General features: G+C 45.0%; 3 protein-coding genes across 3 annotated transcripts; 2 read left to right on the top strand and 1 right to left on the bottom strand.

Moving 5' to 3' along the window:
- Positions 1 to 154: 154 nt before the first annotated feature.
- Positions 155 to 1,128, bottom strand: LOC118510892 (cuticle protein 19-like). Its single transcript, XM_036053277.1, has 2 exons — positions 926 to 1,128; positions 155 to 846 (listed from the first exon to the last, which is right to left on the bottom strand). The coding sequence occupies exons 1-2, from the start codon at positions 932 to 934 to the stop codon at positions 280 to 282; spliced, it is 576 nt and encodes a 191-aa protein (XP_035909170.1). The 5' UTR covers positions 935 to 1,128; the 3' UTR covers positions 155 to 279.
- A 3,864-nt stretch (positions 1,129 to 4,992) lies between these two features.
- On the top strand, positions 4,993 to 5,892 carry LOC118510894 (adult-specific cuticular protein ACP-20-like). The gene is made up of 2 exons (XM_036053278.1): positions 4,993 to 5,080; positions 5,160 to 5,892. Exons 1-2 carry the CDS (start codon positions 5,066 to 5,068, stop codon positions 5,691 to 5,693), a joined length of 549 nt encoding a protein of 182 aa, XP_035909171.1. The 5' UTR covers positions 4,993 to 5,065; the 3' UTR covers positions 5,694 to 5,892.
- Positions 5,893 to 8,516: 2,624 nt separating this feature from the next.
- Positions 8,517 to 18,147, top strand: LOC118510889. The gene is made up of 3 exons (XM_036053274.1): positions 8,517 to 8,824; positions 14,572 to 14,658; positions 16,788 to 18,147. The coding sequence occupies exons 1-3, from the start codon at positions 8,810 to 8,812 to the stop codon at positions 17,862 to 17,864; spliced, it is 1,179 nt and encodes a 392-aa protein (XP_035909167.1). The 5' UTR covers positions 8,517 to 8,809; the 3' UTR covers positions 17,865 to 18,147.
- Positions 18,148 to 20,588: the final 2,441 nt, after the last annotated feature.

Raw genomic sequence — 20,588 nt, 5'->3', positions numbered from 1 at the left:
TATTTTGTCCGACTTCCAATTTCAAATTCAATTTGTGTTTTATATTCTAAGTTTCATTATTGTTCTCAGAATGGCTTTCATCAATTGCCAACTTCAAGATGATTTTTTAAAGAACAATCCACGCTTGAGGCGATTATGTTTGAAAGAAGTTTAGCAGTCTTTGGGTGTATTTGGAAACCAGTACGAGTAACAGTAACATTATTTGCTTACAAACAAACTACAACCCTTTCTCAGGTACACAGGGTCAGGATGCAGCAGTAATTTGAAGAACATTCCTCTCTAGTAGCCCTTGCCATACCCATACCCATGATGCTCGGGCATCGGGTAGTGATGGTAGTGATGCTGATGCTTATGCGACACCTGCTCATCGGCCTGATGATGCTGATGATGCTCCTCCTGTGGTTCCTCATGAGCCGGCGCCACATGGTGTTCCTTCTTCGGGATGTGCGCGTGCTCGATCTTCTTAACCACGGCATTAAATCCGTGGTGAGGATCGGCCGTATACTCCACCAATCGGGAGCTACCATCAGAATCCAGCACAGTGTAAGCACCTTTCACCACATCTCCATCACGTTCCTCCCAGTGCGTCTTATGGTCACCGGTATGCGGATCCTTCACGCCGTACTCAAACTTATAGTTGATGGGTGCATAGTAATCGACGAAATGGTCCTGTTCCTCGTGGTGATGGTGATGGGACTGGTGATGCTCTGCCGACGCAGCCTTCGGTTCGTCCTCGGCCGCGTGATGGAACACCTTCCTGCTGGCATGCTTCGAGCTGGGGTATCCATTACCGGACGGGATGTAGGCAGCCGTAGCAATGGCTACCAGGGCAAAGCAGCTAACAAACTAACGAACGAAGAGAAGACACATACAATCACTCTATCCAGAATACTTTCACCAAGTCACCTCGCAAGATAACACTCACTCGGAACATTTTTCTTCAAACACTTGCACTAAAACAATGCAACACTGAGCGCTCTCTGTACCTGTTCACTTGGCTGTCTATTGTTCGATCGCTATCGATTGAATGGTACTGAGTCTACCACTTGAAACCACTTTATATACGAGCAGGTTGTCTTAAAGGGTGAAAATAGTTAATCGACCGGGAGAAAGAGTCGACAAGGTAAAAGAGCCCAAGACTAAGCCTCCCCTAGGCACAGTTGAGCTAATCGTTGGTAATCTCAACCCAACATCAAGCTCCCGATTTTTTTTAAAACCCAAAACCCAAGCAGCATGCACTCGATTGTACCAGCAGTCAGACAGCGGCGTTACATAAAAACAACGCCGAAAAGAAATTGTTGTATCGCATTGACGTCGCCCGATGCTGGCGCGGGTGAGAGAAAGGCAACCGAGCGCTTGGCGGCCTGTACAGTAGTTACAGTAATTTAATTAGCGCGCTCTGTTACAATCGATTTGTGACGCGGAACCGATGCCACCGGGTGCATGAAAGCTTACCTTACAATTGAGCTTACCCCCCCGGCAAGCGTCTCCGAATCTCTCCGCTTCGATGCTGCCGATGGTGAGGGTTTTGTTTTGGTTTTCGATGCACGGCAGGGCTTTCGTCGGTCCGGTTGGATGCGATCGTGATGAAAATCGAGCGTGAGAAATGGGCAGCTGGGATGCTGTTCCGGAGTCGCGGCGAGTTTGCATGCGAGTGCTCCGGTTTAATCGACACGGTACCGTGTGTGTGTGTGTGTGGATGATAAGTTAATCGACACTTGAATAGCTTAAATCGGATGATCACTGGGTAACAAGAGAGGGACGATCTTGAGGTGAAGCCGAGGCCAATTTGTGGAACGATAAAATCTATAAGTAGTTCCGCCTTTTTAAGAAAGTAAGACTTGGCTAGCTTGGAATTTTGAGCTTTCAAATACTTCTTGATATACCTCATAATATCAGTATCATTCCAATTCCAAGAATGAAGTTACATCTCGACGACTTTACCTTAAGCGCCTACAACTAGCCTAAAACCATAATGGATATCTTTCTCTCAAGCGAGGCTGTAAGGCTTGCCTGTTCGCCAGCTATCGACAGATTTAACGCGCTAGAATATCCGGATGCAGAACTGACTATCTTTACTTACTTACATATAAGATGCTACAACCACCTCGCGACCTTGACCTATTGCAGAAGCTCTCGTCAAGAAACTTCTCCTCAGTTTGGCAGAGTCAAATCACTCCACCTCAGCCTATGATGCCTCTTCTGTCCATATGGACGAACTAAAATGACGTTACGGAGTGGATCGTCCGGTGCCACACTCATGACATGAAGAACTCATCGAAACCTATGATTCGCGTCTCTGATCTTGTATCTTGGTCTGTCAAACCAGCTCTTGTCAAGTCATTTCACTTCAATTTGGATCTATGAAGCTGCCTCTGTCTATGTGGACGGCCAAAAAGGACTTTACGGGCTTGGTCGTCTGGTGCCATTCTCATGACATGAGGAGCTCACCGAAGCCTAGCGAGTCAGATACGCTGAGCAATAGGGAGATCATTGTACGGCATCATATAGCTTGTCATTTTAACGGCTTCCCCGTGTTGTTCCCACCACCACGAGTTACTATAGATGGATTCTCGAACTCGTCAGTTATCGACAGTGTTTATATAGTATTCAAGTTAGTACATTCATGTTAAAATTTCAAATATATACACCTCTTCCTAGCTTCCAGAAAGCGTATGAGCTTCATACTCAATGCTCAACCACCCAATTCCAATACCTTTCGTTCCAATTCGCCGTCAACTTTTTCCCTATTTTTCCACAATTTCCTAAAACAATCACCATAAAAACTTCCCACTAATGAAGCGCGAAAAATTCGGTGAAAAATGGTCCAAGAATGTATCAGCGGTGTGCCTTATGCGGTGTGACAATAACTCCGCACAGTTGAATAACTGGAGCGGCTCACTTTCAACCACGTCACGTCTGTTGCTTTCCACCCAAACGGCCATAATCCCAAACACCGTAAGAGGTTTAACACTGGGCTTCGGAATTAGCAATCTTGCCAGCCTGCCAGGCAGCACGTGCCCGTGCATTATGACCGTACAAGTGATCGTTTAATCTGAACCGATCGTTTCCCGGTGGCCTCCTCCCACCGACGATCGTTTCACTTTCCGATGAAGTAATTGACATTTTATTGTTCCCCATTCCCCATTTGGCCTCACACTCTTGGCGGCCCTTCGAAAAAAAGGGCCCAAAGAAATCTTTGCTCACTAGCCTCAGCTAGCCACGTACCAAAGGCAATGCAAATGTGAACCATTTGCTCGGTAGCGTAAAACAAAAATAAAAATCCCACACCAAATCATTTCTTGCCACCGTTTACAGCAGCCACAAACCGGCCGATGTGAGAAGATGAGAAGCTGACGTTGGCTCGTTGCACCAGCAAATCACACCCTCACACGCACTGAAGGCGCGAGCGAACAAAACCTAACTCCCACTCCTTTCGAGACGCCACCGTACTATTGGAGCGCTAAATTGTGGCAAATTTGCAATCATCATTCGAGGAAGAGTCAGCATAACTGCGCCCAATTATGCGAAGCCCGTTTGTGCAATCGATCGGTATCGTTTCTCACAGCTTCGCTGGAAAGAGCAGGCTCGACGAACCAATTGGTCACCGGCAGCGGTGATCGGTGAGTCGATCATTGAAAAGCCCATCTTTATCTTAGATGCCGAGTAAGCCCGCTGGTTACGTTGGGAGTTTGGATGGAGGTGAAGAGACGTTACAAATAGCTCATTTATCGTCCAGGGTAAACGGTCGATAACAGTAGTGATTGAGGTGAAGATGGGTAGCGATAGCCAATAGAAGGTACAGACAGTGAAAAAATGGCAAGTGAGCCATTGCTGAAATTGTTTACTTAGCATTAAGCGTTCGGCTGCGTCGCTGATGGGAAGATATTCAACCCACTGGTCGTGGGATTGTTGTTAAATCCCATCAGTAAATACATTGTTTGTTGATAGCTACCAGCTTCGAGGCAAGGCGAGGAAATGGCACACAAAATATATTTAACATTAATAACCACATTTATTCGAATCATTGCAACGATAACCGCCTCGATTAGGCACCAGAACTTGCAACAAGCCTTAACGATTTTGTGACTAATTCCACTTTGGTGTTGATGGATAAGCAATTGTAATTTAATTTCACCACGAAGATAATGTTCCAATAGGGAGGCTTTTTCTAGGAAAATTCAATTGGAATGTGTCTTGCGAACGCAATCCGATCATCTGCTGAGCGTTCTTCTTTCTCGAAACCCTTGAAGTAGTTTGTGTTATCTTCAATTAATCCTCGCTGTCGTTTTTTGATGTCTTTTTCTTCTGTTATTATCATTATCAATACTATCTAACAGTCACATTTGTGTAAGGATTATTTTTTTCTTATTAAATATTACGAATGTATACGTATAAGTTCGTTTTTAAACTCGTTCTGCAGGCTAGCTCATTACAGCAAATCTAATCGCAAAATATTCGGCACACCATTGCCTAATTGCCACACAAACAAACCCTTCTAGTGTGCTCCAATTTTGGCATTTTGACACCCGCCGTATAGAAGACCGCCAATTGTACTGCTGGCAGCAAAAACCCACCATTCTCACTCTTAGCAATCGAACGGATCGCATTGGTTCGTGCAGCAGCAACATTCCATCCACAGACTCCCAGGTCCCAGACTAACAGGCGTGTGCATGTCAGCATCAACGATTTCAGCACGATGTGAACCATTTGTTCGCACCACCTCATTCACCGTGCCGTGGGTCTCTCAGCTCGCGTGGTGCGTGCGGATGGCACAGAACTGGGTGAAGAATTGCCAATTTTCCGGACCCGATCTCGAATGCAAGTGTAAACAAATTCACGTGAGGAAAAGATTACAATTCTCACACTCGCTGCGAAACACTTACTGTTTTTTTGCCATGTATGTTTAGCCGCATGGAAGGGACCCATCTGTCTTAGAATGGTATATATATCTACGGTGCATACTGTCAGGTTCATATCAGTAGTGCAGTAGACACAGTGCCAAACAGACTGTTAAGAAGTGTTTATTAGAGGTGTTTAAAAAGAAATAACTTTCCAAACAAAAATGAATGTGTTTGCGGTACATTAAACGATCCAAATGAGTGTTCGTGTGAATGTTTTGCTAGTGATAATCTAACGCAAAGTTCATCAATTTGCAGGTGACTTCGGTGATGCTGTTGGTGATCGCTACGAGCAGTGCATACGTCACAGGCAACGGATACAAGATCCTTACCAAACATTCGTCGCAATACTTTGGTAATGGGGCGAACTCGATCGATTCCTATCAACCGCTGGGTGTTGGTGCGGGCTACAGTGAAGCCGGTCTAGTCGGGTACAAATCTTACCAGGATGGAGGTTATCCAGAGAGCGGATATGACTACAGTGATCACTACGCGTACCCGAAGTACAAGTACGACTACGGTGTGCAGGATGCTCACACCGGAGATCACAAGAGCCAGTGGGAAATTCGGGACGGTGATGTCGTCAAGGGGGGCTACACGCTGTACGATGCCGATGGTACGAAGCGTGTGGTGGAGTATACCGCCGATAAGCATAACGGATTCAATGCCGTAGTTAAAAAGATTGGCCATGCAAGCCACCCGCAGGTGTACAAGACGGAGCACGGCATTTCCGGCGGTGGCTATGACGAAGCGGATGGTTACAGCTACAGCAACATTAACCAACATCTGTAACCGGTGACGGCCGGTGTCGTTGTCGGTTGTGCGCCTTTATTTATTCACACTGTCTGCTTTTTCTCTGCATGTTGCTTTCGCATGGACCATCGTTCGTACGATGGTGCTCGAATTGCATACTCTGTAAAAACACACTAACGCCTGAATGTATGCAGTTCTGAACACATATAATTCGAGTACGCAAATATAACAGTTTTCTTGTCTACTTTTGGTGGTTTCTTTCATTGGGCTGTGTGAAGGGTAGCATAGATCGTCTGATCTGATGTGTTGCATATCTCGTTAAAATATTCTTTAGCTACCTTTATGAGAAATACATATAGAGTTAAATAAGTGAGCTCCTGTGTTGTTTAAATGATATTCGAGATCATTGACTTTCAGCTGTTATATTTCATCCATTCGTTTCAACAGTTGCTATTTTCAAAGCCGATTACTACATGTTAAGTAGAAATGACTGTTAGAGAAGCAGTCATCCAATGTTACTCCTCTTTAAACACAGTCATGCCTCAAACCTCTCCTCTGGTCATGCTCATATATCCGATCCTATCTCTATCATACATCTATCACTGAAAATCTTTATCAAATAACAAGAATGGCAATATTTACAAAAAAAGGCATCTGATAATTGTTATTACGCCATCAAGCCGTAAAAATTAATGGCAGTCGATCTTCCGAACTCGTTCTTTAAACCGTCTTCGAAAAAATTTAAATTCTTTACTCTCTCTGCTACTAATCATTATCATAATGTGCGCATTTAAAAACTAAACAGAAAATATTAAATTTTACCATCCATTGTTTCGATTTAACCTTGCATACCATTCTTTAAACAAATTTTCCCTTTTTGAGAACATCAATGAACCAGAAACGGCCATCAAGCGAGGTTCATATATCATTCACACTGCACCGATAACAATGCCGGCCTGGTTGTGGTAGATTTGCATACTTACAGCTGAAGCTCATGCATCAATCGATGGCGCGCAACGGTCAAGGTTTCGAGGTTTAGCTACCATCTTCCACATTTTCCATCATCATCCATCACTTGGGACAACTGTTTAGGGAGCTTCCACACAACCACAAGAACAATCTCCTACCATCACTGTTTATGAAAAATCAACTTCAAGCCCTCTTCCCTTCATCACAGCTGATTAAGCAATTTAACCTGCTCACCACAATAAAGAGAAGAAAAAAAACTCCCTACAAACGCACATGGTAAACCGACGATCAACACTGGCTGCGGTTTGACCAGCATTACACTCACATCACTGCCCTTTAAATCATTGAACCTTTGAAAGCTGGCTGACTGACTGCTACTGTTACTCTTAAGCACCGGAAAACTGGTTCCAGTCTCCCTGCAGGCCACAGGACGGAGCCGGTTGGTTTGAGTTTTGAGGTGAGTTTTCCATTTCGCCCATGTGCAAACTGCGTCACCAGCAGTTACGCACACCTGAACAATTAACTCCAACCGGAGTGATCATTTTCCCTTTTTCGCCCTTTACGGTGGCACAAGGAATGAAGGGAATTTGGCCCCGACCCTTAGCGGATTGTTTGTTTAGCATCGACATCAACCAAGGGCTTGGCTAGCATTGGAAAGAAAAATGTTTTCCAGAGATTTAATTTTGAACGGCGGGTTCGTCGCTTTATTCACTGTTGATGTCTTTTGACTAAATTTTGCTTTTATTCGACCAATTTAAGCTGATGCGCTGTTAAAAAATGTGGTTTGAAATAAATTGAAGCAAACAACAATGTTCTTCAAACTATAACAGCTTGAATTTTTTTTCTCTTTCCAATAAAAAAAATATTCTCCTAAAATCCCTTCTTCTTCCGCAACTTTGTTGCGCTCGAGCCGCGCTTATCGGCGTAATTCGATATTTTATGCGACGACATTTTGCAACGCCAGTCAACACTTTCCTCTAATTTATCTCTTCTACCTTCACCGACATGCACACAATCATCATTTATCGGACCCGAAGCAAACAAACTTTTTTTTTCTCCTAACCGTCCTCCATCCATTCAACAAAGGTAATGTGCAGCACCCGCACCCGTAGAAAGGGAAATTTATCCCGCTGATCGACATACCCACACCGAACGCGCACACAAAACGGGAAAGTGCTCCTGTCTCGCAATCCTCGGCCGCCACCACCCGCGGGGGAAAATGCGCTCGGAACGCAATGAACCGGTTTTCCACTTTCCATTTCAACATCCAGCCCGGTACGAATGGTTCGGGATCGTGACTCGAGGCAAGATCAAGGCAACAGGGCCCTACACTCCTTTCGTGGGACTGCCCAAGAGAAAGAGCAAGAAGGAACCTGAGGTAAGAAAAAGGGATATGGTTATATGCCACCGGTGGTGATCGCTACCGTCGGATGGCTATAAACTGGAAGGAAGTTCGATTTGGCTTTTGTACGTGAGTTCCTTTCCTTAACTTCCCAAGCTTCCCTTCCGCACATCGCCGGATTGTGTCCCTTTCCTTCTCAACGCACCTCGTCTAGATCGAAATAAAAACCCGACCCGGGTGTGGTGATGTCACTAACAGGTTGCGGGCCTGTTCGCGCTTTAGCAAAACTGCACGTTCGCCACCGCCAAGGCACCGGATCGTAGAGAAAGGCTTTTACCGACGAACGGCCACCATTCGGTGAAAACTTCGCTCTTGATCTTGTGGAAGAAAACTAATGCCAACGCGGGTGACAGGAGGGCAAAACCAACCAAGCCCCCCCGCATGCACATTCACACACGCCCATATGGTTTGTGGAGCCACCGACGCGTCGGTCGGCCGGTGCGAGGTATATAAACGGGCAAAGAAGATGCACACCGGTTGACTGGTGAAAAGACCTTCAAACCGTGCAGACGGCTCTGGTTGGTGTGTTCGTTCCGGGTGTGAAGCGTTGTGATTGGTGTGAATAAATGAACTCCGTGCTCGTGCTAAAGAACGTCTTTGAAGAACATTAACGTGGTGACATTCCAGATACGGTGTGATAAGCTAGTGATTTAAACAAATGAACTGCCATAAGGACTTGTTGTTATATTGAAGTTAAACCATCGCAAGGAAAGCACTTCTCCAAACGTTCCACTCCCAAGTGTTTCCAACAGTGCCAAAAGAAACGTTCGGGCGTGTGGTGAAAATGTTACTGCTCAAGGTGAGTGCGCTGTCGGAACTTGGAACGGGAAAACAACATCAACGCCGCAATCCTCGCTGCAAGCGCAACACGTTTTTTGCCGTACCTAATGTGCGAACAAGTTTACAACATTTAATGCACCTCGCAAACAAATCTCGCACGTTTGGGGTTCTCGCTCCTCGAGGGCTTTGCTGCAATCCTTCGCTGACGACTGTCCACACACTCATGTCGATACGGGGATCAACTCCGTGATTCTTGAAGCAGGGATCGGCGAGGTTCGGGTTTTGCCACCACGTTTTATGCTAAATGTGATTTTAATCTTTCATTCGTCAAAATGCGGCCACCGTACCCTAGCGGTTGGTAGGGTAGCCCCATAGCGAACGCTTATCGACACCGGATCGTCGACTCTGGGTGGCTCAGAATGTACGTGAAAAGACGTCTGACGGATGTGAGAAGCAATAAACCACCACTTTCGTTCGCATGTATGTGTGGGGCGAGTGCCTTAATGGGGGAGATGAAAAGCGTGGAAAATGCAAAGCGGGACATAAATCGAACACTTAATGAGTAAGTTAGAGGAAAGTGAATCAGACGGAGAGACAGAGAGAGAAAGAGAGAGCGAGCGAGACAGAAGGGTCCATGAAAGCTATAATTACTTCTACGCTTCGAGTGTTGGCATTGCACGGCAAAAAAAGCTCGATCGATCGAATCTGTCCCCGCCCGAGAATGTTGCTGACGTTCGCTTTGCCAATCGCACGCTAATCTGGTAAAACCCATCGGAGAGTAGCAAAGGAGTGTGCACCATGTACGCACAATTAATTACACATCTCGGTACACCAGCAGGAATGCAGTACAGGACAGTGATGCAGCAGCCCTAGATTTTATGGTTATTTGAGTAAAACTCCTCGTCTCGAAAGCTTAACTGGTAAAGCTTTTTCTTTTAATGCTCTTAAGCAAGAAATTTTAAATTTAAGTACAAGCAAACAAATCGACTGCTCATTAATTATGTCTTCTCGTGCTCTTCACAATTCATTCATCGAGCAGCTCTTTATCATGAATGAAGGAAGCACCAGCGAGTGGTAATTTAACTGGCAAACAAACAAACAAACCAGATCCATTTGCCTGCAGCCATATTCACACGCACACACAACAGTATCGGTCCGATATTCGATTACCCAACAACGGTGACCCGGGGCCTCCCAGATCGAGCTCTGCAATTGCGTGAGTGCATTTAACACTCAATCGTACCGCTAATCGCAGCCTAATCATTACGATTGACAGCTCGGGTCGTACGATCGATCCGATAGTTTTCGATTCGATTCGTAACGAGATCGAGAAACTCGTCGTTAGTACGGCAGCGAGCGAGCGAACGCAGTGAGAGAATAAAGCGAGCATAAAGCATGCTGCATAATGTGTTCTCGTGCTTGCAGGTCGTTGCATCGCACTAACCATATGGTTGGGTGTTGATTAGAAATACATAAAATTTAATAATCGTCGTAATGGTGCGAAATTAAACGCTTCGCTCCACTCGCGACGCGATTGATTGGTGGGTTAGGCTGCTAAAGAGGTGGCTGCCCTCCTGATTGTGCTGTTTTGTTATCAATTTTCCGATTGGGCGATTGGCGACTTAACTTTGTGATGCACTCGAGTCGAGATGGTTCACATTTGCATTTTTGTTGTGATCGTCGCCCTCCTGTTACATCATCGAATCCTGTCGGCCAATCGCGTGCTTTACGTGCACCAAAGCACCTATCACTTCCGCCATCCCGTGTTTTCGAGACGAGATTCCATCGATCACGCAGCGGTATCGATGATCGCCAAGATCGATCCGTTCGTATTACACAATAAGTGCCTCAATCGCGATTCAATCCCAAAACGGTATTCAACTTTTTCCGGGGTCTCCATCCAACGCTTTTTACATTAAAGGTTCCAGATATTCAATGACTTTCCGAGCACGTTTTGGTTGTTGTTCAGAGCGCCCGTTGAACTGGTTCCGGGCGTTGTAATGACACCTCGTTCGTGCGGCTTGCTGAATGGAGTGGACCAAATGAAGATGTCTTGAAATGTTAATGAGCTACCCGCCCCGCCGTATAAAACTGTCAACTGGTAGCAGTTCCTGTCGTGTACTACATGACAGTGTTGGGGTTGTTTGAGTGTTGTTTGACAGGGTGAGCAGTTGAAATAAAACTTTCCTATTTTATTGTCACTCGCAGGTTGTGAGGAATTGAATGATATAATTTAAACTTTTTTTTATTTATAGGATAATAAAATTTAGACTATTTTTTACACTTATTGTATTTATTATGTTATGGGAACATTGGTTTTTTACTTAAGAAACCCTCTTAAGACAGGGAAAGTTGTAATGAAACTGACCAAAAACGTAATTGCAAATTAAATGAAGAAAACTTAAGGAAGGCTGAAACACATGATGATAGCATAAAACTGCAAAACATGAGCATAAACTTTACTTCATCTCTTCTTTAAATTTTAATTGAGGATATAACTTGTTAAACTATCTCCATTTACACGAAGCCTTTCATCAAATTGATAATCACACCCCAGCAGGCAAACGCATGCTGCTTCTTTAATTAGTTTACACGATCGCTACAAACATCTCATTAATCTTTTTCCTGCAAAACTGCTTCCTGCTGCTGCGTTGTTTGTTTTCATCGTCGACAGACAAGCGCCTGAGCCTCAACCGGAACTGACCTACCACAACCCAACGTAAAGCTTACGTGAAGCGCATGAAATGATAGATCGCGTATCCCGCTTGAAATTGCTTTCCGGCCTGGCCGCCTATTTCCACGTACCACGTGCGCGTTGTTATCGTCCTTTTGATGCAACAGGGTTTTTAATGCAATTTTTGTCGTCTGCCTGCGACATGGCACCCACAAAGTCGTAAAGGAGGATCGATTTAAATGCCCCTACCCAGCCTTATGGTGATTGGGGATCATGTGCACCGTCACGCAGGGGACTTTCGCACGCCGCGTACGGAATTCGATGCCATTCGGTTCCTGCACCTGGGGCGTATGGGGCGTTTAACGGTCTAACCGATCATGCACCGTCGGCTTTTCACTTTCAGTACGGGAATTATTATTCAACAATTGCATTTACGGCACCCATGGCACCCGGGAGATAAAAAAAACCATCATCATCCGGTTTTCGGGGTTGGACAAACTCGTTTTCCATAACCCTTTTTGCGTATGCAACCAACGGAATGGAAAGCGGAGCCATAAACGCTAAAATCGCATCCGGTACGTTGGGAACCGGGAATCTGTGCTTCCTCCGCCATGGATCCGGTCGGTCGGTCCGATTGGCACACGCGGCCTAGCACGATACACAACACGTGCGATTGTTTGCAAATCGTTAAAGACGAACGACAGCGTGCGCTGAAAGGCAAAATGGTGGGCAAGATCATTATCTTCTCACGCAAGCACACAAGTTCATCCGGCACATTAAATGTCGCAAAAAGAAAACCGACCGACGCTTCGGAGTGACAGGACGGAAATGTTTTCGCTGTTTCATCTGCCATTTCGTGACCAAGTGGCCTAGGTTGAGGTTGGGAAATTTCGTAATAAATTGCATATTGTTTAACGTACATTACACAATACGGATATGCTGGTGTGTGCCATTGTTTAGTTCCGTTTTTTTTTAAGTATTGGGGGAAAGCTTAGGTGCCATAAATTTGGTCCAATTAACTAAACTGCTTTGAATATATGCAGATGCGTTGAGAGGGAAGGCTTACTAACTGATGCAATTTGTCATCTTCTTCGCCTTTAATCAATTGATTTCTCACATAATATAATATTTATGATTTACATGCTCAATTTCTGCTGATAGATATATTGACAAAGTCTTTAAATTATTTTACATATTAAATCTCCAAAAAATCTATAAAAATCTGAAGAAGATATTTTTGATATTCTCTAGTATTCTTCATGATCTCTACAATTGCAGGACTTTAATGTTAATGTTCACAATATTTTCCCTCAAAATTTCGATGCCACAAAATCTACCCACCCAACAACAAATTCAGAATTTAAATGCAACATTCAAAAGCACACACAATCCCTTCGTGGACATCTTTTTGAGCCTAGTTTTTCTCACGTCCCGATGCAAGGCCAGCTCTAAACTGCAATCTGCTGCTCACCACCGAGCAACAAACGATTGTTGACCCACCCAAAAATCAAATTCCATCTTCGGCCTTCGAAAAAAAGGGGTCTTTGGCGTGCAGACCGCCCCATGCTTCACCATTTTTAGCCACAGCCAGCCCCACAAACAGCGTCGAACCAAATTTGAAAGCCACACACTGGCAACTATGACGCGGGCAACCCGGCCTAACGAAACGAAATCAGCGCCACTCATTTCCTCCTGTACGCAGCACGCAGCCCTTTTCAAAATGGTCATATATTTTATCAAACTGTCACCGTGCTGACTGGACCAATTGTAGCACAGGTCCAACGTTTTTATCACCCGCAAAACGTAAACGCTTGGTAACTGCTTGAGCCATTCTTCGGCAAATGTGCACGTGATGTGTTGGGCCAGCGGCTGCTGTTGCTGCCGAATTGAAGATTTATTAACAGCCTTTTACGACGCGCCCGTTCGCGCCACCAAATTAATAACCACCTCAAAGTAAGCGAGAGAGAGATACAGATACAGAGCAAAGGTTCGAAACAAGGTGCGTTTTGTGCGAACCGTCTCTGTAGAGCGGCCCGGTAAAGTGCAAGTAAATTTAGACTTTAATTGGCTGGGAAACGGACGACGGTGGCTAATAAATCATCATTGAAATTTCTTTCCAAAGCCGAACGGATGACGAGTCGGAATTGGGTAGGGAATAAATGTTGCACTAATCGGACAAATGCTTGACTGTAGTTGTCAAAGGGCTTGAGCGCCGATTTTTCGATTTAAATGCTGCAGTGTTGCATTCATACTTCACACATTTAGATTTACGAGTACTAAATTAAATAATTGATGTTTATTACTTTTTAATATGAAAAGCGACAAATTTTAACCATTTTTTTAACCAAAGAGACCCTAACTATATTTCATTTTCATACTGCTTTTATCGATACATGTTCAAATATGATCCAATCTCAGAGCAAGAATTGAAAAAAAAACGAAAAACAGTAAAAAAAATGTTGTTGTAGGTTGTATGGGGCTGATTCTAAAAATTCCTCATCTCTAATCTTCGACTTATTGTTTTTACTAACTGTAACTAAGAAAATAGTGAACTAAATTAAAATATTCAAAATCGTTGAAAATCGACATGATCTCCTCATTATAACGAAATTACAAAAAGAGATCGGCTTATTCTATTGCCCGGCACTGTACATTAATTGATCATTTTATAGTAAGCAAAGTCATTATTCAATTCAAAACCCCCTTTATTTCTATCTTATCTCTCCGAAGAAAATTATCTTAAAGATCATTGAAGAATATGATTCGTTCAGCCGTTTTTATTCTGCATTTCTTACCCCATATTTGAGACCCATTGCCCACTTACTGCACAAGATACCAGAACCCATTGGTTACGATACAACTAAAAATCAACAATAATGAGTCTGCCACACATGCACATTGATAAACAAAAGTCATGCTCGCGTTACCATCAATTATCACTTAATTAAACGCCTCTACTCAGCGCCATCACTCAATGTTGTTAAACTTGTTTCTTGCAGCACATAACATCAACACCTTCATCAAAAGGCATAAATTTAATTTCAATCACACTAACCGAACTTTTTTTGCTTGTAACTTATTTCCATTTGCAGCATTTTCTAATGATGATAGTCGCCACAACGAGCATCGGACTAGCATCCTGCTATAAGGACTCCCTGCACGCCTACGCACCAGAATATGTAAGTACCGGACCGGACCGCCACTGACCTTGGCCGTACTCTCATTACCGTAACTTAACCCACCGTTGAGCTAACTGGCGCATTCGAATAATTAGCACTGCTGCGTGTATTATGAGTGTGTGTGTTTTCAGCGGTTAGTCGTCCGGTTGCGCACTTTCGCACAAGCCTTCCACAATGCTCACGGACTCATAAATTTGGCACTTTACGATCGACAGCGAAAATGTCACCAACGAGGTCAAGAGTGGCTTTAAAGCGGTGATTTACCTTACTAGCTACCTACACTGCCCGGTACTATACTTGCCTACCGGACGCTTAATAAACTAGGTCCCTCATTTACCCTGCTTTGCGTTCGATCGCGATGCAAACCGAGAGGCAATCAAAACACACTTATCTGCATTAAGTAATAATCATCTTCCATATGCGAACGCACCCGCTCAGACAATCTACACTCAATCGTTCGAATAATTGTCTTGCGCAACATGCTGCGCCAAATCAACAAAAAAATGCTTCATTAGGGAACATTCGGTATCGCTATTTGTAAAGTAAACCTTATCTTGTTGCATAATTTTTTTTTGCTAATTAATTCCAACGTATCGTAATGGTATTTATCACTGGATTTAAAAATAAGTCAACCTCGGTAGACCTCCCCGAACCGAGTAAGCGCTCGACCACCACGGATGCAAATGAGGCATCACCCAGCCAGCTTGCCAGCCACTCCAGCTATCTCTTCCTGAACGCTTTAACTAGACTGCACCAGACGAAAAGTACGCCTAATGGAGCTTGCATTACACTCCGCCAAAAGAAAAAAAAAACTTAGATACCTTATCGTTCTTAAAATAAACTAATTTCCATACCAGTAACGTGCTGTCTGCAGAATCCATTTGCATGCACCCTTGTTTTTTTTATGCTGCACTGATATAATCCACTGATGCACTGCTTGTTGACTTCGATGTCAACCAGTCGGGTGCGATTTCAGGGCGCCATTTAACACCCGGCCTATTGCCATTAAAAACCGACAGTTAGACCCAACAGTTGCATGGTGAAATAAATCAATCGAAGGCTCACGATTGCTGTCAAAATCGTCGAGGACATCGGCGAACAGTGTAAATGGGTGGTAAATTGTACGCAAAATGGTGTCAATTTATAACGTTTGGGGTCTGTTTCATGCAGATCACAGGCGAGGAGAGCTGATTCGAAGCGAAATATCACTTCATAAGCGTATGATCACGGTGCCGGTTGCAAAAATTTCAATTTTTGTTTTGCAAATGATTGAAGCCATTCAATAGAGATTCAATTTATCTATTCTTTAGTCGATATAGAAGCAAAGGATCACGCCTTCTTTAAATTAGAATTTCTTTTATAAAAGTCTTGGATCAAGTTCCTGCTAATTAATCTTTCAATTTTCTTTCTTAAATTTATCTTTATTTCAAACGCTAGTAGTTGTTGCTCTAGCAAATTTGGCCTGAAATTTAATGCCTTGAGTGCACAGCAAACCCACATTACTTGTACACCCCAGTCATCTTTAGCGCCCCAGTAACGTACACAGAGCTCGAATCAATCTCACTAACTTGTCTTTACGGCGCTCCTTCAACGTACCGGCCCTAATCGGGCGTGTATCAGATAAACCTTTTATTACACATATTAGATTTAACATATTTTTCTAATTAAAAAATTATCATAAACTTCTCCTCGTAGCTGCACACGCTACATTGTAACGCGCCACAACGCACCACAGTGCTGCCCATTCGCACCGCAGTCATGTTGCTAATGTTGCTTTATGCTCTCAAAACCATCAAACGAATGGGGTGGCACAAGTGCAAAGACCCACACCACCGCCGGTGTGAGAAAAAGGAGGTGGCCATACGTGGTTTGAATTAAATTAGACCACACAACAGCGGCAACGGGCATCGTGCGTTGGTAGCCGGGTTGCGAATTTCATGCGAACCTCATTTAAATGCATTCCTGCATGGTTCGCACGTGATAAATTATGCACTTTTGATGCTGGCACGGTAGCCTATAGGCTTTGCGCATGCCATTTAGATGAGTGTCTTAATATTGGTTTAAGTTAAGCTATCTTTAAAATCAAATGGCTAGATTAATTGTACGTCAATATTTTCTTCTTCTTTCAGGCCCATCCGGCGTACTCGTTCAGCTACGGCGTTAAAGATCTGCACAGTGGCGATGTGAAGTCACAGTGGGAAACGCGTGACGATGGCATCGTCAAGGGCCACTACAGTGTCGTCGAGCCGGACGGTTCGATTCGCGAGGTGGACTACACGGCCGACTCGAAAACGGGCTTCAATGCGGTCGTCAAAACACACGGCCCGAACGCACATCCCGTGCGTGATCACGATCATCACGAGCAAAAGGCGACGCACTACTACGACGAACACCATTCCCAGTCGAAGATCAACCATTTCAGCAAGGGCCAGGACCATCTCATCCTAAGCTCCGATCTTCCCCAGCACGAAAAAGATATTGCCGAAATCAGTGAGAAGAAGCGCCCGATTCCATCGATCCTGGAGCTGAAGCCACACGTCAATCTGGAGAAGCCGCTGGTAGCGTACAAACATTACGAACCACCGAAAACGATCTTCAAGCACTATGCGTACGACGAACTGAAGCCCCATCACGGTACGGTGGAACCGGAACACAGCCACAAACACTACGTGTCCGACTCGTCCGATTTCTTCTCCGAGCAGGTCGACACCGAGAAAGACCTGTTCAAGCCGAGCATCCGCATCGAGGAAGTGAAAGCACCGGATCTATCCAAGCTGAAGCCTATCTCACCGGATGTGGATTTTTCGCACCTTTCCGAGAGCGATCTTGGCCCGTACTACACGAAGGATAGTTTCCGACCGTTTGCACAGTACACCAATCACGTTTCGCACCCTGTCACACTGCAGAAAGCTAAACATCACACCATCCAGGTGGATACGAAGCCTAAAAAGAACTTGCTAAAGCCACTTACCACACCGGGCCTGAAGAACTTTGCCACACCGGCGGTGTACAAATTTTCTGCCCGTGGACCAGCGCGGCCCGATTATGCGAGCTACTTCAAGTCGAAAGCGACTCGCCAGGCCCGTACCGGTCCGGTACTGTTCCATCCGGACGAGCAGAAGCGTGCGTCACAGCGCATGGTCCAGTCGATGCTGTCCCGTCAACATTCCCGTAATGTGCCCGTGTATGCGAAGAATTATGCTTGAACCCGGGGATGCGGGATGGTAGGGAAGGCCGGCAGTGGCCGAAAGGTGCAATAGAAGCCTAATCTGCTTCGTTCTGTTGATTTCGTGAGTCGCATTTCCGTATACACAGTGATACTCTAGATTAACTGAAGAAAAAAAAACAATCCGTCGTGCAGTTGATGAAAAACGGGGTTCGTCACTTAACCAGTCACTCGAGTCGATAGTTCTTTGAACAGGTTAACGGTTTTCATAGAACGTTAAGATTGTTATCTATTTAATAAATATGATGTCCTACAGCGTAATATTACATGGGAATTGTTTTATTTGAGTATTAAGTATAGAAAAAGTCGTTTAATTTATGTCACGTAAAAATCATAAACCAATTGAAAAGCAACAAGCTATTAAATACGATGAATTCAATACGATCAGCAAGATGAATCTCCAGGCTTCCAGGTGAAAGTCACACTTATAACAGCAACTCAATGACGTGATATTTGCTTCTCATTCTGATGACTTCTACAATTTAAAGAACATGCTTTAATTAACACACAGCACACCAATTGATTCGCATTGCCGCAAAGCCCTAACTCGACAAGTCACACGGCTAATCATGAAAGGTAATGCTTCTTACGTTCGTTCTCTCAGAAACATTGTATCATAGTACCTCTCGGGGTACTAAGACAAAGGCCGCGAATTACTTTTAATGGTCACCGTGCAATAACGAGACCCAGCTAATAACCATTAACCGTGACGCTAGCGTAACCAGGCTGGTGCTATCAAGAATCCGTATCCGGAATCTTACCCCAGCCATCCGGTTCTCAGCTGACGTAAGAAGGGCGAAACCTGTACGGCTGCAGAGATCCGGCCCAAGAACCTAGAACACTAGCGCGGCCCACGCTCCACATCCATCTTTGGAATGTCTTTACCTAATTATACCCCGCCCCCCTTTCCCAGTCCGATCTATCAATCGCAGATCGAAGCGCAACCTTCGATTCGGCCCAACCAGGTCACCGCGGGACAAGCGGAGGAGCTAAGCTGTGACCCACCGAGAGCGGGGCGTTATAATTAACACGCAACATACCAACAAACTGGCCAGCCGAAAGGACTGACCGCCGTGATGAGAACCAGCAGCAGCAGCAGCAAAAAAAAATGGCCCATAACCCTCGCACGCACTCCAACATTCGTGTGCCGGGACATAAATCATCGACGTTATTGGTCCAGATTTGATCGGGGTGCTCTGGATCGTTTCTCGTTACTCTTGGTTGTGTTTTTTTTTTGTCGTCCCATTTGCAACTCTCCTTGCATTAAATTTTATTTGACAGCGTAACCATCGGGCCAGGGTTAAAATGAAGGAGTTATCGTACGCCCGGGCGTCAGGGAACGCGTTAGCGCAAATAATAATCCATTCCGCCCTCTCGCATACACGCCCGGCACGCATTTTTCGTAGCATTCGGGGTACGAAAAGCGGGTGGGCTGAGTGTGAGGGGGGGGGATTGTGGCGCCAAGCTAATCCACTGCAAGCACAAAGCACACTCTGCATACACCGCTGCGATTCGCTTTTGATCGTCCCCATTTTATTGGGCCCCGGTTTTAGTTTTGACTCCACCCCACGGTCAACCTGTGCGCCGTGTCTGGGGTCAACCGAAAGTCTCGCCGACACACGGTTATTGACTCAACCGTACGTACGGACCAGCAAACCCCTTAATCTGGCCAAAAATTTCGTACGTCACCGACTGCGAACGTTGGATAATGCACCCGCATGACCTCTGACCACGTCTGGGTCGGACGTCTGGGTATTGGGAGATTAAATTTCACTTTTGTTTTACCGGCTGCATCCTTCGCCGACCCCGGCAAACCTGCAAATCCGATCCCTTTCGCCTGCAATGACACGGTACGCGCCAAGCCACTAAGGCAAGCGTGAATGTTACGAAACCGTTCCGGCCAAGGTCAGTGGGACGACGGGGTGGGAATAGTTGGCCATTTTATCAAGCCACGATCCTCATTTCCGAGAACGAAAGGCGACTGAAAGTGAGAGATCGAAGGAAAAAACAACGAGCACACACACACACTCCGATTCCATAGCGTCCACTCCAGTCCAAAATAGGGAACCAGGATAAAGAACGAACGCCTAGGGCAAAACCGCGGCATGGTCCGGTGCCGCACCGGCACAAACGTGACTCAGCCAAGGGCACGCGAGACCTGGCGGCTTGATTCTGAGCGCGATTATTCATGCACCAGTTTCTGGACTTCCTTGAGGTCACCGCGACCATCCGCCAATATTTGCACCGGCCAGTAGTAGTAGGTGGAAGCGTAGCAAGAGAGTGTAGACTCTGCAACGAGTGTGACACTGTCGCCGGACCGTCCAAAACACTGACCAAGGTTTGCCACCTTTTCGGGGGCCGCGTTAGGTGTCGGGTGTCAAAATATATGCCGGTTTTTATTCTCACGAAGGAACGAAAAACAACTCAAATTGGAACGGTTTGGACGTTGGATTCGGGTGGTGGTTTGGTCTCCGAAAAGTGACAACACAATGTCAAAGAACTGAAAGAATACTGATGTTGAGCGGTTAACGGGCGGGAGAGACAGCGTCACCAGACAACCTTGCAAGCAGATAAGTCATTTGGATTAGAGCGTTTACCGAATTATCCAAACACGGAATCAATAAAATTTAATTAAAGAAATAAATTAAAATGTATGAAAAATCTACTGCAACTCCATCACAAAGTAATGATTGTTGGGTCGATC

The sequence above is a fragment of the Anopheles stephensi genome, chromosome 3 (assembly GCF_013141755.1).
Source record: "Anopheles stephensi strain Indian chromosome 3, UCI_ANSTEP_V1.0, whole genome shotgun sequence".
NCBI lineage: Eukaryota > Metazoa > Arthropoda > Insecta > Diptera > Culicidae > Anopheles > Anopheles stephensi.
Note: the sequence above shows the minus strand (reverse complement) of the source record. Positions and strands in the feature narration are given on the sequence as shown.

What these genes read in the sequence shown, in the direction of transcription:
- LOC118510889 (XM_036053274.1), top strand. An exon ending in ACGCCTACGCACCAGAATAT is followed by an intron (nt 14,659 to 16,787) that starts GTAAGTACCGGA and finishes TTCTTCTTTCAG; the next exon opens with GCCCATCCGGCGTACTCGTT.